The sequence below is a fragment of the Acinonyx jubatus genome, chromosome D2, assembly GCF_027475565.1.
Source record: "Acinonyx jubatus isolate Ajub_Pintada_27869175 chromosome D2, VMU_Ajub_asm_v1.0, whole genome shotgun sequence".
Lineage (NCBI taxonomy): Eukaryota > Metazoa > Chordata > Mammalia > Carnivora > Felidae > Acinonyx > Acinonyx jubatus.
The window spans coordinates 27390084-27415596 of record NC_069393.1 but is presented as its reverse complement, the minus strand read 5'-3'; the positions used below and the strand labels follow the sequence as shown (position 1 = coordinate 27415596).

Below are 25513 nucleotides of genomic sequence, written 5' to 3'. Positions count from 1 at the left end.
TATTGAAATCAATATGTATATCTTGCTTCTCCAGAGTGGGCTTATAGAGTCTGATACTGTGTGGTCTGATGAGATCATTGCTTTTCATTGTAATATAGGGTGATAAAAACATTTGATCAACCTAACTTGGGTCGTTCACTTGATTAAGGGTAGAAATGTAATACACAGTGGGTTATGCAAGTAAAAAATAATTTGATATCAATCGGCTGACATTTAAAAACTGGAATTGAGTGAAAGCCTATTAAATTTATTTAGTAGTTATAGATTAAATTTTTAGCAAAAATCTGTCTATTCTTTGTAAATCAATATAGAACTCTGAATTTGTCTTGTGTGCTCTTTCATATTTTTAGGCCTGATTCAGATTTTTTAGTTTTATCATGACAAATCTCTATCTAGGGCAAAGATGTGAAATATTCTTATTTTTAGAAATATTGTTTGGTTGTTTTTAAATGCTCTGATTTGCACTGAGGACACCAGTACTTTCTGTCTCCCTAGAGAATCTGAGGGGAAATACTTTTAGTATTTTATAATCCAGGAACATTCTATAATTTTTAGGTAAATATGATGTACTACATATCTTAGAGTATGAGTTTATTTCCCTAGAGATGGAATTAAATTTGCTGATGCTTAAAAATACCAGCATGATTGATATACTATTTACTGTTGACCACACTAATGAATTCTCATTCACTACTTTTCTCTTGCTAAAATTATACTTAAATCACACTGAAAATAACCTACAGCTACTGAAAGATCTAAAAGAAAAAATTAACAGAACTGCCATACCTCTTATATGTGAATTATTCTTCAAATTGTGAATTTTATTTTTTGGATAGTTCCAAACCTTTTAGTAAATCTCTTTACTAAATGTTTGAAGTTCTAACAAATGTTTATAGTGTACTTAATTACCTGAAGTTTATCTTTTGCATTGAGTCTTTGCTTTATTAATGAGTTTTTTTTTTAACTCTCTAGTAGTGATGTGTCAGATGAGGTAGAGAAATTTTATAGCTCAAGCAATAAAGTCTAAGGTCTCGTTTAACTTTGAGATTCTGAGAGTCTATGAATTCTTATGAGACTTTGGATGTATTATTCTAGATGTTTGCACTTGAAATTCCTACATGGGCACATGCAGAGTAAAGATGCTTGACCAAATTAAAAAAAAATCTCACTCTCAGTGCTTCACATGTATCTCCATACTGCCAGTGCATTTACTGATTTTGAAGAGCTGAGTTAGATACAATTTAATGTTTATATTAGTATTTGGCTTCACCATTGTTATATTGGCCTACCAGCTTAGTCCCCAATAGGCTAGATATTTTTTCTTTTTCTCTTAAATTTGGAGAAATATCTAAGTTAACTTTTAAATGAAAAAGTTAATACCATGGGTCAATATATTTTTCCCCTGGTAGAAAAGATAAGTGATAGCAGAAAATGATTCCTTGGCCTTAAAAATATTATTATATACCCCTACAGAAACAGTTCTGATTTTATTAATTTTAATATATTTCAAATTTATTATGAAATTAAATATTTATATGTGATTGATATGGACTAGGATTGATAAATGCTTATTAGTTCATGAGAGGGGTGACATGGCTTTCTAAATTCTGTTAGGGCAAGCAAGCTCCATGTTTTATTAATTCTTTTCATTCTTTTCATTCCTACTATGCCTCATATAAAATTTTAACTCAGAAAATATTTTTGAGTGAGTGAGCTATAATTGAAACTACGCTACATTTAAGATTTTGTTATGCATAATACTTAAATAACCTTAGAGTAGGGGGAAAATATAAGATAATTCATGCTATTATTGAATAGAATTGTGCTTTCTTGTGAAAAGGAATCATTTTTAATTTTTCTAAAGCCTTGAGATCTTCAGCTTTGGAAGATTAATGCATAAGAGTTAATGTCAATGAAATTCCTTAGAAGAGCAAAGCAAAGGTGAGAAGGAGATGCCCTTATAAATTTCTATCCCACCTGAGAGGCATCTGGGAATTCCAGTGAATGGGTAGAGAGGATTGGATGATAATGGGAAACTATTTAGAAAATTGCCAGTTAAAACCAGATAATCCCAGGGTGTGATTTATGCAACCACACCTGTCTCAACAGTGTCGTTCAATAGAACAAGGTTCTGGTGTGCAAAAATTTTCAGCAATACTTATTGATTTAGGTAACTATTGTCTTGGATTATTCTTTATTCCAGCCTTATTTGGATATTCTTTTTTTCATGAAGAGCTGTTTACTGGACAGATGTCTTCTTAGATCTGCCTACTCTTGCCTGAAAGGCAATACCTATTTCAGTAGCTATTAGCATATTAAGAAAACTTGCGTAATTCCTTCCCCTTCACGTTAATTTGCTCTTGTTGATTTTTTGCTGTAATATGTTAAATAATTGCTCTTGAATGGGTCAAGAAAAGCATTCATTTACCCATTTTGATTGCTATAAATATCTTTGAAGTTCTCCAAATGTGCTTCTATATTATTCACAACTCTTCTAAGTCATTAATAAATATATTGAACACCTGTGCTAGCACTGATCCCTGAGGCACCTCATTATTAACCTAATTGCACAGCTTCATGATATTTCATTTAACCTTGATTTTACTACCAAACTTTTTTCAAACCGAGACATTTTCAAATTAATGATAAATTTTATCTTTTATCCTTTGGTTGCCATGGCTCCGTAATTGAATTTCCACATTAAAAAAAAATTATGAATGAAATATCATTAGACATTCAATTGTTGAAAAAGTTCAAACAAGAAAATTGTCTCTCAGTTATTTTCATTGAAGTTCTACTTGTCTACTCTTCTTTTATTTGTTTTCATCAGCTATTTTCAAAATTTTAGGGTGTGGAAACAATAATGCCATAATTCTATAATCCCAACATCATTGTTTTGGATACAGTTCTTTTTGTGAGTCCCACTGTCTCAATGCTATTTTATCAAATTGGAGTCAGGAAAGGAAAAAGGAGATGGAATTCATTTTAGCTGACATTGCTATTCATCAGTGAAGCCATTACAAGTGAAGAATGAGGTTTGTACCTTCTGGTTTAAATCAAGCTTACAGAGTAGAGTTTTATCTAATGTTGGAGCAAGAAAGGACTCTGAAGTTCACATGGTTAAATTTCCTTCATTTTTCAAATAAAGAAGCAGAAGCCCAAAAGATGAACTGACCTTGATGAATGAAGGTCACACTGATCAGAGACAGAGTTCTGCATTTTACTCTATTGTTCATTCCACTGCATCTGGCTTAGGTTTTTATTATTTTTTCCACTATGAGTAATTAAAATTTTCTGTCTCATTTATTCTGAATTTTGACATGAGTTCTTCTTTAAACTTCTTTTAAACCATCTTTATCTAATTTAATTCTTTTAATCCCTAACAGTGCCTTGAATATAGTAAGTTCTTAATAAATACATACTGAATGTGTAAATAAATCCAGAAGGACACTGTGTATTTAGTAGATTCCAACATATATAATACAAATATATACATATATACATGCATATTAAATTATAGTTACTTAAATGATTTTTAGTTTTTCCTTTATTTATCTCATGGTCTGTATCAGTCATGAAAATAAGATCATGAAGCATATATGTTGATTTCCAAGATTTACTTGTAAGTGGTTAGGCTTTTGGATAATCAGCTTTATTTGAACTTATTGCACTTAAACAACACTGAGTTTTTCTATAATATTGAGTGTTGTATCCTTTATTAATTTTAATATCACTTGCTCTAAGACTCAAATCTGAACAAATTCTCTCATAGATATTTGAGCTAATTTGGAGAGTATAAGGAAAAGGTCTGCATATGAGAAGAGCCATTATACAAAAATTTGGGGAGGGAAGCCAAAGTCATTAATACCGTTGATCCCTTGCCTTTCTGCCTCCTACAGAGGCATTATGAGAGAAACTTCTGTGTTTATCTACTTTAAATATTTACTTAAATTTATTTTTAATAGTAACATTTCAAGAACATTGAAATGCTCTTCATTACTGTTGGAAGGTCACCATTGAAATCAAATGGCCAATGTTCTATCATGTGGGTAAGTCACTCCTTGGAAGAATTATAAGTACCTTCAAGGTGCATTATGTATTTCAGGTTCATGATTCATCTGCTTTGGGGAAAAGTATTATTTCCTGGCACATGTTCAAATGCTGTAATTTAAGACATTTATAGTAAATTATTATACCACTGCAGCAAACGAAATTAATACACTCCAGGAGTTATACCTAGGGAATAGTTGATACATCCAGTTAGATCTGGGTCATTGTTCTTTAACATTCCAGGAGAAAATAATTTTTAAATGCATGGTGACTTTAAATTTTTTGTCAAATACCTATGACACATATGAAAACTGAGCAAGAATATAAGTTAAAAATAATATAAAGGAGCAAGCAGAAAGGATTAAGCTGCAAAATTTCTCTGCACGTGTTTATTTGAACATTTAGACCTAGCAAGTGTCAGGTGTACTGTTATCACAAAATAACTGAAGGAGCACATCTGTTTTAAAAGAGAGTTCCATTCTGCTCCTAGGATATGAGGATACAGTTTTGGATTCTTCCTCACCCCTCCTTAACTCTGTTTCCTATCATCAAATCCTTTAAAAGTATGGGTGTAAATATGTTACTGACAAAAATATCTACAGCATACTTACTGAATCTGTTTCTCTTTCCCTTATTTTCCCCATGGTTATTTTCATGATCACCTGAGTGATCCTAACTGTCTTATTTGCATTTTTGTTCGATTAATTGCTTCCAGGAGGCCCTTGGGTGAGGCATAGATAGATGGTATTACCATAATTTTGAATTTACTCAAATATTGAACTAAAGTCTATAGTGGGTACAGACCAAAGTAGCTCTCAGAGATATGACCTGGACTTTTTGTAAGATAAATTTGGAGGTTCTGAAACTGACCCATACAGGATCCTTCAATACAGGTTACTATAGCCTTTTTAAGTATATAATCTAATTTCTGGGATACCCACATTTAAATCCAGACTTGGGTCTCTCCTTGGGATCTTTTTTATTGGGGTTGACCCAAAGCTGCATTATATTCCATAGCACTCTGCTTCAGACCCAAACCAAGATCTCAGATTTTTTTTAAAGGGAGTAATTGAAGTACACTCTTCAGGGCTGATTATTAGCAGAGAAAAGCCGAGAAAAAAAGCATAGCAGTTGGTATCTCTCTCCACGGCAGGCCCCCTTCCCCCTCCTCACACACACCCCACTGAAAACAATGACTATGATGAGTTACTGATTGTATGTTACATCTATAAGTATTTAGAATTCAGAAAAAATGAAAAACCCTTAATCTAAATTTCCACCCAACTTTAGGTATGTGCTGGTAGTAATGTATTTCTAATTGCATTCATATTTATATTAGAGCAAAGCTTAATGACATCTGGAAAAACAAGAAAAAAAAATTACAGAGACCCAGAATAGATATATTTTGTATGAACTAGTCTTAGTAATTCACTTAAATAAGGTTTTATTTGTATTTTTATATTGCATGGATTCATAAATTCATTTTGCTCCATGAAGAAAACCGCTTTTTTTTTGAGAGAGAGAGAATGTGCCTATGCATACATAGGTGTGAGCAGGGGAAGGGCAGAGGGAGAGAGAGAATCTTAAGCAGTTTCATGCCCAGTACAGAGGGCCATGCAGGGCTTGAAATAGGTCTTGGTCTCACAATTGTGAGATTATGACCATGAAATCATGACCTGGGCCAAAATCAAGAGTCTGATGCTTAACCAACTGAGCCACCCAGGCATCCCAAGACATCTGTGTTTTTACAAAGGTTATATGCTTTAAACAGAATTGAAATGTAGCTCAGAACCTTGTCTATGTGTAATTCAAACCTAAATGTAGACATCTTTTATTCCAAAAATTTAACTTATTAATGCATTGAGTATAGGTATATAGCTAGTACATCAATACTCATTTATTCTTTTTTCAATTTTCAAAGAAAGTTGTGAAATAAGAATTATGTAATAATTGGGAACAGAATGCAATATTTTGATATACATTTTCTTAATTTTCCTTTTCTTGTATCTGATCTATTTTCTCTAATTTTAAGGAGTAATGGGTACTAGGACATTCAACTAAAGATGGAATTTGCATGCCAATTGAAAATTATTATATTTTAAATTTGTCTTTATTGCATGCTTTATAAATCTTGTGGTTGGACTAAATAATAACTACATAAATACACATGAAATGCTACATATGAATGAGTCTATATATTGTTATGGATGAAATATTTTATTTTCCCTTCTTCACAGAAATTTTTTATGGAGTCCAAAGTAAGTTAATCAAGATTAAATTTTAGATAAAACATGAAAAATGCTTTCATTTTAAATCTAAGTTTTGGTGATTTTAGTCCTATTTATTTCATAATTTATTAATATGGCACCTAAAACTTACATTTTAAGTTTCAGAATTTAACTCACGTATTATCCCAATTCTCTGAATGTAAGTGGAAGGGGTTACTTTATTGTTTATTTATTTATTTACTTACTTATTTATTTAATTTTGAAGAGAGAGTGCAAGCAGGGGAGAGAGGCAGAGGGAGAGATAGAGAATCTTAAACAGGCTCTATGCTCAGCATGGAGCTCCATGCAGGACTCCATCCCATGACCCTGCGATCATGACCTGAGCCAAAATTAAGAATCAGCCGACTGAGCTCAACCGACTGAGCCACCCAGGCACCTCGGAAGGAGACATTTCATGTAATATCATGAAATCATGTTGAAAATACTTTTGTGTGGATAAACTTGGATGTACTTGAAAAATTATTGCTTCTTTTCAGTTTGGGGTTGGGATTAGAGGGGTAGATGGGCAGCTCAGAAAGAGGGGTTTAGGCTGTCAAGAAAGGTGGAGGAATGTATGTTTGGAATATAGTTATCATGGTTTATGATACATAAGCTATAGTTAGGTTAACTCAAGAGTTAATAAAATAAGGTAAAATTTAATATTGTAAAAATGTTCAGAGCCACTTAATGACAACCCATAGATTTTTGGCTTACATAAAAAAAAAACTTTAAAACCAAAAACTGTTGAGAGCTTTATTTTTAACCCTAGTCAGATTTTTTGAAAATACACTACTAGTCTCTTTAAACCAGCACCTGAGAATGTTTCTACTAGTGGATAAATCTTTAAATATATGCCCTGCTTTACTTCGTGATCTTTATATCTGAAGAATAGTACATGAAAGGAGTGTGCTATGTGTGTGTGTATGTATATCTGTAAGGTTGTTGTTGTTTTTTTAAAGAGTTCATAGGTAAGATACAAATTAAGGAACTGAAAATCTAAAGATGATTCAATAATGGGACACTGGAAAGCGGGCATGATGCTGGAAAAAAAAAACAACAACCAACCAAAACAGCATTTCAAAGATCAGATTATACCATTGCAGTTAGAATCTAAACTGCTTTCAGAATAGTAACTCTAGTTTACTTCCTTATTTTATACTTTTTGCTTCCCCCCAAATAATTTGAGACTTCTTATAACAAAAGACATATGAAATAAAATGAACAAAATAGGACTACAAAGAGGAAATAAACAATATATAAAAAAGAGAAAGCCAAGACCCTCAACAGGGAGGTTTGCCTGGCTACTATGTTATCAAGTGTAACCCAACTCAGAGTTCCTGAGTTGAGATGTAAAGGAGATAGGGTGTGTTACAGAGCACTAGATTCATCAGGGACAAGGTACAACCATTTCTCAGGATAATTTTTCCTGGACCTAGCTCTAAAATACATTTCTTATGTGTTCTTTTAAAAATTATGTTCCATGGGGCACCTGGGTGGCTCAGTCAGTTAAACGTCTGACTTCGGCACAGGTCATGATCTCATGGTTTGGTTTGTGAGTGGGAGCCCTGCGTAGGGCTCTGTGCTGACAGCTCAGAGCCTGGAGCCTGCTTCAGATTCTGTCTCCCTCTCTCAGTGGCCCTCCCTTTCTTTCTCTCTCTCTTTCTCTCAAAAATAAATAAACATTAAAAACATTATGTTCCCTATAGGGAGCCTGGGTGACTTAGTTGGTTAAGCATTTGACTCTTTATTTGGGCTTAGGTCATGATCTCAGGGTCATGGTATCAAGCCTCATGTCAGGGTGTTGAGCATGGAGCCTGCTTAAGATTCATTCTCTCTCCCTCCCTCTCTCTCTCTCTCTCTCTCTCTAAAAAAAAGAAAAAATTCCATAATGTGGTGGGTATTTTCCTCAACAGTAGTTCCAATTATATGTAGAAGCATATCCCCAAAGGCATTTTCATATATGGATTTGTGTCACATGTGGAGCAGAGTCCAGTGTTTGGGCAGCCATGTCCTATGGCCAAAAAAAAAAAAAAAAAAAAAGAATATTTAGAAAAGATAAAATTTATTTCAGGGTTGGGGTGAAAAGTTCAAAGGAAATGCTCATTTATGCTCTAAAAAATTTGAAAAACAGGATGAATTATGTCTTCTTGCCATGATTCTTAAAACCAAGAATTCCTTCTCTTGGAAGTCCAAATCAGTTTCTATCTTCTTTACCTGCTATGTTTCCCTCCATCTCAGAAAGGAAACAAGGCAAACTTGATCAAATAAGTGCTAACAAGATTCACTCTATAGTGATTGTATAAATATATTCTGCATCTACTTAAAATTCAGATTTCAGTCTCTAGTAGCATAAATATGGATCAATTCTATTAGGAGAAAAGGCTGAAAATTGAAAGAGAAAACAAGACAAGGGAACCAAGTCAGTTAAAACACTTTAATTATACCCCAGCCAAAAGGAGTTAAATAAAAGCCTGAGAAAGAAGAAATTTTTATGGAAACATATGATTTCAAATTAGGTATGAAATAAGACAATTATAAAATATCTATAATGTATTGGAAAAGATGGAAAATGAAGGTATATTATCATAATTACCCGTTATAAATAAATCAGTTGTTCATTATTTTCCATCAAAAGAACAGACTGACAACATCTATTCAATGTGTGAATGATTCAGTTAATAGCTTTTCATGCCTCATTTCTGACACTTTTGTCCGGGGGGGGGGGGGGTGGAGATAAAAATACTGAAGTGATTGCAATACTACACTGGAGTGACCTGCATATAATTTATTACCAACTGGTACTCTTATTTTTAAATGGCATTTTCTCTCCCAGAATGAAATAGCTTAAATACTAAATGCTTCAGGGTTTGCTTTGGTAAGACCTTACCATTTGGGAATTTCATAATCACTAACAAGTGAATAGAGTGGATATTGTCCACTTGTTAAAAAACTTATAATGGTATTCCTGAGATCGGTGTGTTTTCTGGGATACTGTGGCTCTGGGGAAAGGTGGAAATGTCCTCTGGTGGATTTCTTTTTATCCTGCTATTCATTACAGTAATCACATGTAAATGCACTCCAATGGACAACTTTCTACCACAGACTGGTTTGACAAAAATAATTTTAAGAGATATTTTAATATTTTTTAGCAATTCTCATCAGCTGGCTTCTGGATCTTTCATAGAACACCACACGTACAGTCATGTAAAGCCAAATCTTTGATTATTCAAGGAATTTGTAGAGGTCCTTAATATCCAGCCATGAGCAAAGATCTGCTTTTATGAAAATGTCAAAGGATCTTTTTAAAAGGGACGCTTTGAGCCTTATCTGCATATTCTTGAGCTCTGGGGCGTTCTATTTATTGAGTCCAAAAGGAGTTTGGAACATAGGTTTGGTTCTCAAATCTGTTATAGAGTTAAATATAACCTTATTTATATGTTCTGGTAAGCTAATAGAGCTATATAATATGCTATAATTGGACAATTCATATTGAAGACAAATTAATGTAAGCTTTTACTTTCCATGTCTTGTCACCCTCTGTCACTATGTTGAATACGTATGTGCATATCATATATCACTCAAATGAGAGGTGGAGAAAGAAGAAAGAAGCTAGAGGAAACATGAAGAAGAATAAAATAATCAGAATAATGTACTAATCTCCTGTGGTTTTATTTAGGGCCCTGAAACTAACTGTTGCTTGCTTACCTTTCTATCAAAGTCAACTATGATATGCTTGATGGGGAGAGAAATTGGATATACTTTTATTTCACATAATTCTGAGGACTGATAAATTATGCCAAGTTTTATTTAGAATTATATCATTATAAATTTACTATTAACTCTTCTTTAATTTGTAGCCTTTTCTTCCATTTTTCTTATTTTCTTATTCTATTTTAGTAAATGTTTTCAAGGCAGGATTTTTTTGGGAGAATGAACTTGTAGCAAATTTAATATGCTATGAGAAATTCAGTAGTGATTATAAAATATAGCCTGTCTCCTAATGATCACTAGCTCAAAATGTTTAATTATGCAGATGTTTTAATCTATAAATTGTCACAAGTCTTTTTGGGAGTAGATGGGTTACAAACCTGAAAAGGAATGGTGGGTATCATCCAAGCCTTGTATTTTAGCTAGCATTATACCCTATGAGTCTGGAATTTCCAACCAGCAGATGGAGATCTAATAGTATTTCTCAGAGCCTCTCAGGAGAGTGTCTAGTTATTTACCAGCACCTTTCCATCCTGTTCCTCTTGCACTCAGGAATGTCAATATCAGTGTTTCACATTAGTCCCAACAGTTTTAGGGCCACATTAATTGAAAAGCACATTAATTTTATTTGTTAATCAACTGGAGTTTCTCAGACTAGATTTGGCTGCCTCTTAATAAGAATTAAGGATAGTCATGAACCTTCAGAAACCTAAAGGCTTTTATAATTGTATAGTCACTACAAATTATAGACCCTACATAGATAACATTTTAAAGATAACATTTAAAGCACTCACATTAAGGATGTTTTAGGTATTTAATGTAATATAAATAGTAGCAGTCTAATGAATTCAATTTCATAGCCTTATTTATCATAATATATCCTGGGTCACACTGTGGAGAACTACCTAGAGTGAAACTTTGTATGTAATTTATTTTTGAAAAATAATTGTTTGAGTATCATATAGTTCTATATGTTGGGGATACTGATGGCCACTTTTGCCATACTGCATACTCTTCATTATCCACAAGAGTATTTTAGGAGAAGAACATTAAGATACAATTCCCTTGGCATTTTTAAAGATAGCATTATTCATAATGAACTCTCTTAATATTGATATATTCTGAAATTCTAAAATAAAAAAAATATTCATTTTCCTAAGTGGGAAGATCAGAAAACTATGCCTTCAACTAGTTACTGAATTTACTTTTATTATTTCGGCTCAGCTTAATGCAAGGTGATTCTTGAGAATTTAATAGGAAATTTCCCTAGACAACAAACAAATAATGGAATCCTTTGGGAATAGTGATATTCTTATAAAGAGATGTATTTATTGAAGGAAATAAAACATATTTATGGAAGTTAAGAGCTAATGATACCGAACGGCTACCAAAGCATCTATGCTTATTGCCATATCAGATGATCTATCCACCTTGCTAATATTTTTCACTTTCTTAAAGAATTATTTGATAGCAGAATAAAATACAAAAGACTCTCTATGTATAACCTATTTCTTATTCACTTTAATAGCAGTCATGTCATAACCAGTAATTGGTGAAAACTTAAATTGTACAGGCAGATATACCTCTTCTACATTTTATTTTCACATATTCCTGAGGTGAGAACTGCAATATAGATTTTTTGATACACATAGATTAGATTTGCATGATACGTGTTAAAAACAAAACAAAATGAAAAACTTCTGACAATCTATGACATTTATTACTTATTATTTGTATTTAGTAAAATTGCATGTGTCTTGCATTTATCATGGAATGGCTCAATTGAATACTCTTGATTTGAGGATTAAATTTAGAAGATTGGAGGAAGGGAAAATTAAAAATAATCTTTAATATTTATATATAAAAAAATCAAGTTATTAGCTATCCTGAGGAAATTACCAGACTCAAAAACTACTGGAGTCCTAGGTTTCCAAAAGCTAATGTACATCTAAAATACCAAACTAATTAGGAGTGGGGAATGGAACTTGCAGGACAGGTGTGTGTTTGTGTGACTGACAATCTTTAGAATCCAGAGTCTCAAATAGCAAGTGTTCTGAGGCCTTATCTGATTTTCTCCAAGCCAAATTAATCATTCTCTCCCCTTCAGTCCTACAGCACCACACTCATACTTCATTGTTGGAAATATCATATTGAATTACAATCATTGATTCACTTTTAAGCATTTGATTACTTTATTGCCTATCTCAGTCCTTGGCATATTATTAGTAAAGGCTGAATAAATGAATAAATACTTATTTGATTGAATTGAATTAAAAACACCAAAGTATTAGGGATATAATATAAAAGACAATCACTGTACAAAAGAAAAGGCACATTGAATAAATACATGTGAATAAAAATTTGTAACTATCAAGGGAACACACAGACTGCTGCAAGTGTATAGTCCAAATGACAAGCAAACTTTGATGGAAAGAGAACATTTCTCAATCTTATTTGACTGTACCTTAAAAAAAAAACAGCTTTATTGACAATTGTCTGTACTTCTAAGGTGGAAATAATTCTGCATACTTTGTTAAATTTTGATGTGTTCATGAAATATTTTGTAACAAAAAATAATATTGAGTAAATGTGAGTTCTAGTAGTGAGTCTGTTGTCTATTACCAAAGTGATTTTGAGCATGCCATTTACTCATATTCTATTTAGTTTCTTTATTTGTGAAATGTAGCAGTCAAAAAACATTTTTGTTTTTACTCTTTGGGATAAAAATCCTGGTTAGTATTCACCAATATTAACATAAATACTGAAAAGAGTAAAAAAAGAAAAACTCAGTAAATCTGTAGACCATTTTCTCACATGGAACCAAAGAGTAATTTGACTGAGGAAGTTACGTTATTAACTTCTAAGAAATTATTAAATTCACATAATTATTTTAAATTTATAGGGTTGCCTGAATCACTCTTCAAAATGTTTTATGAACATTTTACTGAAATTGACAAAAGATTGATATGATTGATATGATTTAAGCCTCCCCCCAAAAGAAAGGTAAAATACATTGAATATATAGGAATATACATTGGGTGGCAGAGTTGGTTAAGCATTGCAATTTGGCTTAGGTCATAATCTCCCAGTTTGTGACTTTGAGCCCTCTGTGCTGACAGCTCAGAGCCTGGAGCCTGCTTTGAATTCTTTGTCTCCCTCACTGTCTGCCCCTCCTCCATTCACGCTCTGTCTCTCTCTCAAAAATAAATAAACGTAAAAAAAAATTTAAGAAAAGGAATATAAAGACAAATAAAGTTGAAAAAAAGATGGGAAATGTTTATGCCCAAATAGAAGGGCTAAAAGGCTTGCTCTGTCAAGAGTAAAATTTGGTTCTGAATTTTTAGACAATCAGGACAAAAATTGAGCTTGGTATTTCTCTGCCAGACAAGCATCAATATAATGTATATTATTCAAATAATAATATCCATATATAAAATATAATACTCTTAACTTTCTTCTCTTTTCATTTTGCCTGTCTGAATACTGTCAGTCTCAAGTTCTATCTCAGTTTTCACTTTTGCCCAGAGTTTTCCCCAACAATTTGGCTTTGATTTCATCCTTTGATTGCTTTGTTTTCTTGCAGGTATTCAATTTGGAGTTTTGTGTTTTTTGTGTGTTGTTGTTGTTGTTGTTGTTGTTGTTGTTGTTTTTGCTTCATATGGATGTCTTTTCTCCTTGCTAAGACTGTAAGTCTCTTGAGAACAAGTTATTTAATATATTCTTTTGTATCTCTCAAGGATTTTTACCCTCCACCAGACATATATTAGGTATGTAATAAACATCCATTACATTGAAAAATGTCTTCAGTTATAGCTTTCAGTGAATATACTTTTAAAGTTAAGAAATGGGCTTTTGAAATGGACTTTAAGTGGGTAGTTAGTAGCGATCACTTTGTCAGTATACCTATCATCTGGATTTGAATTCTTGTTCCATGATTTAGTAGCTACATGTTATATAATCACTTTGAGCATCATTTTTCTTATCTTCTTAAGGAGGTAACAATAGTACTTCATAAGGTTATTGTTAATCCTATTAACCATATTAATCAGGATTAAATATATACATGTAAAATGTTTAGAAAAGTAAACATTCATTAAGTGTTAGTTAATTATCATTTTATCTTAAAGTTCTCAGTATTATGTCATTCTTTCTGGAAATAATTAAATAGAAGTTTCTTCTGGTGGCAATTACGGAGCACAATCAATTGTCTGAAGTCTGCCTCAGAAAGCAAAAAGTATATGACAAAGAAAACATGTCATCATTATAGACAATAATATTTATATTCTCAGGTGCAAGAAGGCATGCATTATCTGAAAACTATATCAGATCATTCATTGAGTTAAAAAGAAGTGATCTCCAACTACATTTCTGTTTTATATTACATGAAGTGTTTATCCATTAGAAGACTCTTCTTCCAATTCCATTATGGTAGTACCAAGGTGTCATACTGAGCTTACACATTTTTATTCCATAACTGGAATCAAAGACACAGAAAAAGTCAAGAAAAGCTACTACCCCAGCCTTATTTTATCCTTCCACAAAATGATGAAATTTTACAAGGATTCATTTTGAAATAGCCATGTTTATAATGTAATGTTGGTTTAAGGAACTCAAGTTTGAAGTTTGTTAAATAGGAAACTGGCAAGGAGCTTTGAAGGATGTATAATACAGTGAATGTAAGATTCCATCAAATCCCAAGGTAAGAAAATGTTGACATCACAAAGATCTCAAGTCTTTCTTCAGATAGCAGAGTTCAGAGTTCATTGTTTTTACCTAAATCTATTATACATTTGTAACCAGAGCTGGAATGGGCCATCCAGGCTCTTATCTCAAGACAGTAATTCCTTATTTTATAAATGAATATAAAATAAGACTGATAGATAATGAATGTTACAAGTGTCTACGTCAAAAACTGCTAGAGAGGATTTTAGAAACGATATTTCCAGCTCTCTGGTAGGTCTACCACTCTAATATTGCCTTATAGCAGAGAAGAATGACAGGATTGATCCAGTCTTTCAGCACATCTTCATCATTCTGTTTAGGGCATTACCTTTATGAATCTGGGATTGAAAGCAAATATATTACTGATGTAAACTAGTAGGAACAGATGGAATATATCTTAAATATAAGTTATTTCTCAGTAACAGAATTTAACTAGGTATATGTGAATTAATGTAATTACTCATTTTGTTGAAGCACTAATTTGGGGTTTATAGTTTTCGGACATTTCAAAATTGATCTTGAAAGAACATTTGGTATTTAGTTTGAATCTTTTATTCTGACTTTTCACTTTCTCCCTGGAAAAATGATAGTGCTTTAACTAATTTTTATTCTTAATATTATTTCTTTTGGTACAGTTAATTCTATTAATCTATTGTTTGACATATATTTCCATCACAAATATCTATTTGCTTTTAGTCCCTAATGTCCATATTGGCCTTTATTGATGACATTAGATGCAAAATGTTGTAAATTTTAATTCTTAGTTTCAAAAGTTATCCGCAGATCAATGACATTAAATCACATTTCTTTCACTTACCTCTTGGTATGTGTAATTTTTTGTCCTCTTCGTTATCGTCCACTGAATCTTCAACCCAGATAGCAGGGTCATCTTTGTTATCCAAAATCAGAATTACTTTAGATTTTCAGCTAAAATTTTTGTATGGTGTAGTGGTGCCAGAATGAACACATGTAGTGATATTAGATGCAGGATGCGAGAGCTCCTTTCTTTCTGGATTTATTATTTTAAACATATAGCATACTTTTATCACAGTTATAGTAGTGGTAGTTTTTAGTAGAAATGTGGCTTAGTATTTCACTGTCTCTTGAATTCCACACTATAAAAGACAATGCGTTTTACATGAACGCTACATGTTCAGGTAGTATGATAGAGTTAAATGCTAATGTAGTTTCTGAATTATATCACCTTGGACTTGTGCAAGTTCAGGGAGAAATAGAAGAGGTTTTTAGTCCAATGGTTTAATAAAAATCTCCTAGAGACAGTAATGAAATTGAGACTATTTAAAATATCATTTGTTAATAGCTGAGACTGAGGAAGATTCACTTGAAGATTGAATTTAAACATAAATGTAATTTATTTGGCCACCTGCATATAGTGATGAAAACATTTGCGTTGCCTTCACAAGGAAGATTGTTTTTTATTTAAACTGTATACTCTGTTCTGAATAATAGAACAAGCAGGGCCAACGTTATTATAAAGGCTATCTTCTTGCCTCCTTTCTGGAGTGTTCTCCCACTGCACAAATCATTTGGGTAAGTAAAAATTCTCCTTGAAAAATATTCCCACATAGGATCATTCATAGGAAATATCCTGCAACTCAAGCCATGTCATTGCCAGTTAACATTTTGTGACTGTATATTATTGGTGTTTTTCTTTGTGTTGTCATTTGCATGTGGTTACTTTATTGACTGTCGAGGTTTTGCTTCAAGTGACATCTTCCTTCTATATTTTGCCAGTTAAAGATTTTATTGTGGATACCCACTTATATTTTTGTTATAGTTTTATAATATAGCTAGGGAAATTGGAAATGGAAATACAACATGAATATTTGGGAATATCTTTTGAAGGGTTTTTATTTTAAATGTCCACTCCTTTTAGGAGACAATGTATAAAACTTCAAGAAAGTAATGGACATTTATTTCCATTAAGTTGCTGACTTAAGATATTGAAGGAAATCTCTATACAGTGTGAAATAGTTTAAGCAATTTTTTATATTTAAGAATAGGAAAGTATATTCCTTCTCTGCTGTCTTCACATCCCCTGTTAAAATATTTGAGTCAAATTATATTGATTATGGTTTTTTCTCACTTCTGAAAAGGGTGCTTACGGGGTGATAGGAGGACAGCCCTAGAGTCTGATGAGCTGGATATTATATCTGACTCTCTTGTATGAGCTTTGGCAAGTTATTCAATTATCACAATCCTTATTTTCCTCTTCTTTAGAATGGTGGCTATACCTGTTTCCTAAAAAGTTTTGAGAATCAGGTGGGGACAGCCCAGTGCCTGGTACATCATAAGTCAGTTTTTTGCTCTTTCCCCACTTCTGGCTTTTCTACTGTTATATTATTATCCCTGGGAGCAAATGATAAATTTTAGCTAAGTGAATAACTGTGTTGATTTAAGATTGTTTCAAATATTCCTGTTGAAAGAGCTAATGAGGAACAAAACCTATAAACAATACAATCTGTCAAGAAACAACCTGACCATTTTATGTATAGTTGTTTTTTGTTTTGCATTCCTCCAGTCAGGAAAAATGTTCAGCCAGGCCTAGCAAACTAGGTTCACATTGGCACAAGAAAGCACAAGAATTAATAATTTCAGACTACAATAAAAAAACAATTGAATGACTTGGTAAAAATAAATTCATTGGAACAGTATTTTGCAAAACTTAGCATGCATCAGATTAGCTCCAGAGACTCTGATTCAGCAAATTTAGGATGGGCCCAGAGGATTTACTCTTTTTTTTTTTTTTAATTTTTTTAAAGTAGGCTCCATGCCAAATGTGGGGCTTAAACTCACAACCGTGAGATCAGGAATCGCTCACTCTGCTGACTGAGCCAGCCAGGTGCCCAAGGATTTTCTTTTAATAATAACTTTGAGGATATGCTACATAGCAAAAATTTAAACCAGTAAATAGAAAAAAAAAACTGTCAACTTTATTCATCCATGTTATCTTAATACTATTTTTCCACATTAATCCAGGTAAATTCAATAAGTAAAATTGATTGAAAATGATCACACTACCGTGTCTATAGACTTGCTCAAAACCTAGAGTCAGTTCTTTATTTTACACAGCCTGAGGCAAAGACTGCATCATAGAACCTTCAAGGCCATGCAGTACAGGTGTGCCGCATTATATAACACAAGATATATTGAAATCAACTTACAAATGATAAATTAGTGAGTGATGTTTCAGATTAGAAAACAAATAGGATTTACTTCAAGTATCCTTTATCACAAGGTCCCTTGATGCATTTGAAATATTACTTGATTTATTCAAAACCAATTTTTACTTAGCTTGTCAGTAAGACACACATATAAAACAAAATCTATAAATGTTTGGGAAAGAGGAGGAAGAAACTCAAGAGTTTTCTAAGTCCTAGATGGCTCAAGCACTCACTCTGTTGCTTTACGTTCACTGTTCTTAATAGAAAAGTAAATAATCAACTGTGGACTTTTTAAAACATGAATTTTACCCTAAATTAAAAAATGTTAAATATAAACAGCCTCCTATCTCACATTGAAATCATAATGGAAGCCGTGAGAGAGCTTTGAAAATAACCCATCACCACTCTGGTGTATTCTTAAATGTTTCTTCCTCATTATAATTGATATTAAAATAAAGCACAGTTGCTGATTGTCAGTCTACTCTACCCTTGTGGTAGAGTCAGTTTTGAAAGCATGGATCCTGGATCTTCTGCGCTTGGTACCTCTCTAGTTAGAGACAGTGGTAGTGCATTGAGGTCATAGCAGTAGTTGGAAACTCTTAACTGAAAGAGTAGTGCATCTGCATTCTTAACTGCATAGCTAACCCATCTAGACCTTGGGACTTTTTATGTGTTTCCAGGTCATTATACTATTTATTACCCAGCGAGTTAAACCATTAAGAGGTATGTCAGTGTAAGATGTTACTGTTTTTTGCTGTAAAGATTTTTCACTGTTTTTCCTGAGGCTAAATGTCTGCCAGTCCTACTTCCTCTTCCCTCCTGTACCTCCATCTACTCAGCACATCTGATCTTCTTTCTTCAAGCATACTAATAGTTCACATATGTTATCTATTTTCGTGCTTTCAGTTTCTTTACTTATTTTGAATGTTTAGGTTGAGACATGATATCTGTTTTCTAGTCAGGAGCAGACATAACCAAATAAGGTCTTCACTCCCATTTACAGTGGCTTTATTTTTAAAAATATTTTTGCAAAGAGATATTGCTATTTCCAAGGAGTTTGTGGAGTCTGAAATGACTTCAGATAGGATTATGTAATTTGTCTTGAATGTTGAATGTAGACAAGTTTTCTTTCCTTCTAAAAATATAATTTATATTAAAATCTGTATGGTTTTATGGTTTTCTGGAACATTCAAGAGGGAATATAGAGAGTTGGTAAAAATGAGCAGATCAATAAAATACTACTTGCTTGTTAGAATATGTTTTGGCATCTGTACATCAGTTTGGATAAATTACATTCCATTTTTATTAGGAGAATAGAGAAAATTATTCTGTATTAAGAAAGGTTTAAGAACACAATTTAAGAAGTACTCTTGCTGAGATTAAAAAAAAAGGAAAAAAATATAAAAGTCTTCCCAATTAGCTCTGAATTGAGTATGTGTTCATTTGAACATGTGTTGAACATGTGTTGAACATCGCACTATGGATCTGTTTTATAACCCACGCAATCTCAATTTAGATGGTCTTTGATTTATTTCCTTGTGGTTCTTGATTTTATGTCCATATCTTGGGCCTACATATATCCACTTCCTTGAAGCAACTCATCTGCACATTTACAAATGACATAATATGTTAAGAAATCTATGACTTGCTTTACTTTTTGAACAAAATTTTAATGTGAGAGCCAGAGTAGCACATAGAAAGAGTTCATTTAGCTCATATATTATACAGATAGAAGAACTGAGTTAAATTAGAGATTAAACAACATGACAAACATTTTTTTTTCATTCTGTTCACTATCTCTGGAAATTCTCTGGCTCTGATCAGAGAGAAGGCTTTTAGTTTAGTGGAAAGACTAACAGGCTATGAATTTTGAGAATGGTTCATTTCCACCAATTATTAGCCTTGTGTTCTTGGGTAAGTCTCAACTTCTTTGACATTAATGTGTCTTCATGGGATGGTTATGAAGACAAAATGCAATAATTTATATAAAATGTGGTTTATAAACCTCAAAACACTGCATAAATTTATTTTTTGCTGCAGCTTCTATGGTTATTGTAACCATGCTGGGTCAAACTGCATTTTTTGATCCCAAACATATCAACATTTCTGTTGTTTAAATGAGCAATAGGCAGAGAGGGAGGAGACTTGGGGACAGGGTGGTTAGCAAGAAGAAGTAGGAGATCACTGAATACTCAAAAAGATAAGTTATAATTAAGGATTTTAGACACAAATATATAAATTGCAAATGTGTGATAAAGATTCTAGACATAGTTTCCTCTAAGAGGTTTTCACTCCCTTTTCCACCCTCCCCCATGGCCCTGAACATGGCAAAATAAAAATTAGGCAAACAAAAACAAAAACAAAAACCCAGCATCTTTTTTTTTCTTGTAAAAGATCCTTTGGGTTTAATTTCAAGTATGAGAAATGTAAAAATTCTTAGTTTATTCGGCTCTTACTGTATTAAGTTCTCAGATGCACAGAGCTGTGGTTCCAAGATGACTGCTTCTATTTATAGTTGTTTACTTAGATGAATTTAAAATGTTTAAAAAATGTTTGCTTCAGGAAGTCAAGGGCATACATTTGTGAACCTCCCTAGAACCTTATATGTCTAAAAGTTATTTATCAATTTGAAAATGTCTGGAAATATATATAAAATGCTTCTTTTTACGCCAATTAAAAGATGCTTGATCTTTGCAAGGACATCTTCTGATGAAAAAAAGATTGCAAATGACATTTTGGTTTACATAATAAATAAAATTTTGCATCCAATTTCAGACCCACAAGAATAGATTTATAATTAATCCTCTATAAATTTGCTAACTATGCAAAACAAAATCTTAATGTAGAGGATTAAGAACACTAAGAATAATATATTGCAAAGACATTAGAAATTGGAAAAAGTAAAGATGAAAATTAGATGTAAAATGACAAAAAATTTTGAATAGCAAATAATTTATGCAAAATATGTTACGAAATCTGGGATGCTAAATAGTTGATATAAGTACTGAGACATTTAGTTTCATTTAAATTAGTAAGAGAGGTTGCTTCTTCCAATTTTTTTTTACGACTGTATTTTCAAGAAAAATTTGCTGTATATTTTTAAAGTTTATTCCTCTTTAAGTTGCTCTTAAATTTGCCATGATAAATCTGCATAAAACTAGACTTTTGTAGGTATAATTTCTTTGGAATAAATAAGAAATTAAAAACTTGACATTGGTCTTAACAAATTCTTTTCTTCATTGTTTTTGATTGTGTTTGACCCCTGTTGGATTGACATTTGCTCAACCTATTTTTGATGTTATGAATGCAAAATGACAACATAAAAAGGCATCTCTCCTAGTGCAATTCAATTGAAACTTGTAGTTTTATAATAAAAAACACACAAAAGAATGTGTGGATACCATAGATAAAATAACATTTTCAAACAATAACCTGTGTCAAGCAAACAACAGAAACAAGTTGATTATTTCAGCCTCTGAAAAGTTAGGTTTTCATAATTTCACTTAAATTAGCTTTATAATACAAATTACATAATCACTATATGATCTGGGTGGCTTCAAATTACTCTGGGTTATTTTTCAGATAATTTAGAAGCAAATCTCATTATGGATGGCAACATAAACAATTTAGAACATATTAAAAGATATTCACAGTTTACTTGTGTTATAAAGTTCTCCACCATGGCTCATAGCTATACTGAATGAGCTATCAATGTTTAGAGTTCTTCTCCAAGAGAGGATTGATGTAGCACACAAAGTGAAAGTTTTCACATATTTCCCTTTAGATGTTCCCAAAATATAGCCTCGCAGTTCTAAATGAAAAGTTGTCTTAAAAACCAGGCACATTTTGCACTAGCTGATGGTTATTTTTAGGTAAACCACTTTGGGTTAATTAGGAGAAAATTTGCTACTGTACAATTATTATGCTCTATCCTTCCCACCTTGGCCTGAAAATAATGAGATGTAACAAGTTTTTCTTTGTCACTGGCAGCTGCACCTTTTAAGTGTATCAAAGTCTGTTGCTGTGGTTACAGCCTTTGTTTCCAGTGATGTTTTGTCCATGCTTCCCCCTACCGTTAACAATGGGTTACTCAAAATAATGAAATAATGAGTCAATTCATTCAGAAATATGTTGTTAAAATATCCCTCTTTGTCATTACATGTCACTGCTTAGAAACTAGGCTGTAATTCAAGGCAACAGTTAAGTCTGAGAAGAAGTGTTAAAAAAATCTTTGATTTTTTTTTTCATTTATAAGAAAAACCTGCCTATGTAATTGAAGAACCTCTTACAAGTCTCAACAATTAAATCCTTTTTGGTTAATGTATTATTTCTGGAACAAGTAGATAAAATTCTACGCAGTAAGCATGATAAAAATCGTGCATGTTTCGCACAGCACAGAATTTTAGAGTCAAGGTTTCTGGGCACAAAAGCAGTAACAAAACAGTCCCTACAAAACTGAGTAACTCTGAATAACACAAGAAATAAATTTTTGTTAATTTAAAATCTTAGAAACTGAAATGTGTAAAGTTTGTAAAGTAAAATGTAATTAAATTATGGTACTGTACATATCAGTTGTTTCTATAATTGAAACTTTACAATATGAAAAATACATTAGCTCTGTACAGTTTTTACAGGTAGGTAGGATGAGTTTTGAAAAAAAAGATTCTTTTTCTGTTTTCAGGGTCATACTCTGTTTAAGTCAAAAAAATACTGCACAACTTAGCTAATTACAAAGTGTAGACTTGAAACAATTCATGTCTTCTTTATTTCATGAATAGATCTTGGACTTTTGTTTGACAGGGGATTTTTGTTTTGTTTTGTTTTGAGAGTCCACAATGAACAAATCTTCCTCATTTTTGTCCTTGAGGTTACAAAGTTTGGTGGCAACCCTTGGCTACCGCTTAGCTCAGTTAAGTCAGCTGCTGTTTATGGTCACTGATTTGGCCAGCTGTTGTGATTGTGCTCAGGTCCAGCTCAGTCTCTAGGTGTGTTTCCATCGTCTCTTCCTGTGCATTCGTTTCAAAGGACTTATGAGAGAGAAGTTCATGATGCACCCCACAGTAACTTATTGTGGGCTGGTCGTATGCCAGAAAGGTTGACACATTCATTGATAAAGGTATCTGGGGAAAAAATGACATGAGAAAAGTCAGTTATAAAACGACAAACCACTTTGGGGCAAGATTTGATGACTATGAAGTGCTAACCTGACTAACCTCTACGGTTGTATCTGTGGCTCAAGTGTCCCCACACTATCCTAACTGATGTCCCTCCTTCTCATTCATACTAGTAAGCACAATACAACAGCTTTAAAGCCTCGGATGGACCTGCTCAATTCTTAATTCAAATTATCAGATAAATAGTCGCCTAAGTGGTTCTGAAAATGCTGTAAGCTTTATTGACGAAGTCAGAAAATGCTTTTACTCACTAGGGTAAAATTGTGCTTTTAGAACTAAGAAAAGTATTATTTACTTATATCTGGTATTGGAATACACTAGAATGGTGGTTCTCAAACTTTATCATGCATAAAAATCACCTCCCCCTTCTTCACCTCCATCCCAAACTCCCCTGCATTTCTGATTCAGTAGGTGGGGGGGGGGTAATGCCTAGAATTTGCATTTCTTACAATTTCCCCCTTTTGGTGCTAGTGCTGTTAATCTACATACAATACTTTGAGAACCATTGCAGGAAGAGAATTGTCTAGGCAAGTCATTCTGGATCTTTTTACTCAATAATTTATTGATATCTGTTTTACTATCAAAAGGTTTTGAAACATTAATGTCTGTAGTTTGGTCCATATATCTAAAATTTAGGCTTAGGGAACTCCTAGGGAGACTCTTTGGCTCCTATGAAGTTCTAAAAAGCAGCAAAGGATGATGTTAGTTTGAAGGAACCAGTGATAAAAATAAGGAAGGGACTCCCTTGCAAATTGTAGCTTAATGAAGAAAGCAATTAGAAAGATCTGTGAAAAAAGCAAGAGTAATCAATGTGAGCAGAAGGGAAATACACAGGTTGCACAGAAAGAGTAGTCTGAAATGTGATTCGATTATCAAAATCTAGAGATTATTCCCATTTTTTTCAGTGAAATAATAAAAATTTGTTCTAAAAAGTAGGCAGAGTTGAGGAAACTTCAGCCCCAATCTCTGTTTAATATCCCAATTACTAATTCATGTTGTTGAATGGCCTTGGATAAAAACTTCTACCATTCTTGTTTGGTGAATGTATCGAATATATTTCTGTTTGAGCATATTAGACTGCATTCCTTTCTGATCTCAGCTGAGATCAGAGCCTAAAGCTAAGAAAAATAGAATGTCTAGGTTTTGTTCTTTTGTTAACTCCTTATCCTTTTCTCCCTGGATAAGAACCCTCTTGGGCAGTTTTCTTTCCGTCCCAGCCCTTCTATCCGTATTTATTTTTCCTTCAGTAAAAATTGGTTGAACAAGTATTTTCTTGTGTTCTTGAACAAAAGAATTCACTTCTTTTGAGATTATTGTTTATTTTTTAAGATGGACATTTCAGTGTATCAAATGTGTAGGGTTTAGTCCTTGGAGGCAGAAATGCAATCCCATTCATTAAATCAAATTCCTCAGTAGCTCTTCCTATTTATGTGGACTTAAAAAAAAATTAAAGCATGCAGTTGTCTGATACATGAATAAAAGACTTTAAACATACACTTTAAAAAATAGCCAAGAAAGATCATAAAGGAAATGATAGGATGCTTCCAAAAATGCTCATTTAATATAAGAATTCCTATTGTTACTGATGAACTACTCAGTTAAAATATATTATTATGCAAAAGTAATTGTACAGCATGAATAGATTTGAGTTATAGGAGAGAACGAAAATAGAACTGTTTACATTAGCCTCTGGGAAATCAATGCTCTGTAATGTGTTATGGGTCATATATCTGTAGGATTTTATATAGTTGTTCTTATTTGTCATGGAAACTTCTGCTTCCTAGCTTACTCGGAATTAATTCTACTGTGAATAATTTGTAATTTCTATGGTGACTATTTATGAAAAACAGTAAACCATGACACATTTAGTGTGTGTGTGTGTGTGTGTGTGTGTGTGTGTGTGTGTGAACACATAGACAATTTCTTGCTTGGTTTAAAATCTACAGGCTGCTGGTGTCCAGAGTGCAAGTCCTAATTTGTACTGTTATCAGTTAGGTCTCATTATTCACTTAAAAATCCCACATATTTTCTTTAGAGAGTTTCTTATTTTTGGATATGTCTTAGTTTGAAATACATAACCCCACAGTTATGCTTTTTCAATATCAAGTCATATTTTTCACATTTTAATATTTCTGAATTTGGAGTGGTACTTAAAATCAATGTGAATGTTCAACATGTATTTTCTTCTGTGCAACTATCAGTGATTCTTAGTTAATGACATCTTAATATCAAGAAAATAACTGGTAAGATGTACCAGTAAGAATTTAGCAGCTAACCATATCTGAATATAGCATCACAGTAAATTTTCCAAGCTTGACTTAAATGATTTTGAAAGTCTAAGAGTTAGCATTGGATATATTCACATGTACATTTGTAGGACTACATACATATATTTATGCATATACAT

At 32.6% G+C, this 25513-nt stretch overlaps 2 protein-coding genes across 6 annotated transcripts in view; one reads left to right on the top strand and one right to left on the bottom strand.

Moving 5' to 3' along the window:
* The window catches only part of CTNNA3 (catenin alpha 3), a 1731503-nt gene that overhangs the window by 580582 nt on the left and 1125408 nt on the right, over positions 1 to 25513 (top strand). The window lies entirely within an intron of this gene.
* LRRTM3 (leucine rich repeat transmembrane neuronal 3) overlaps positions 13663 to 25513 on the bottom strand; it is a 166919-nt gene continuing 155068 nt past the window's right edge. Inside the window, exon 3 of the mRNA XM_015063332.3 lies at positions 13663 to 23052. Coding sequence (XP_014918818.2) covers positions 22843 to 23052 — 210 coding nt within the window. The 3' untranslated portion in view covers positions 13663 to 22842. The remainder of the gene's footprint in view (positions 23053 to 25513) is intronic.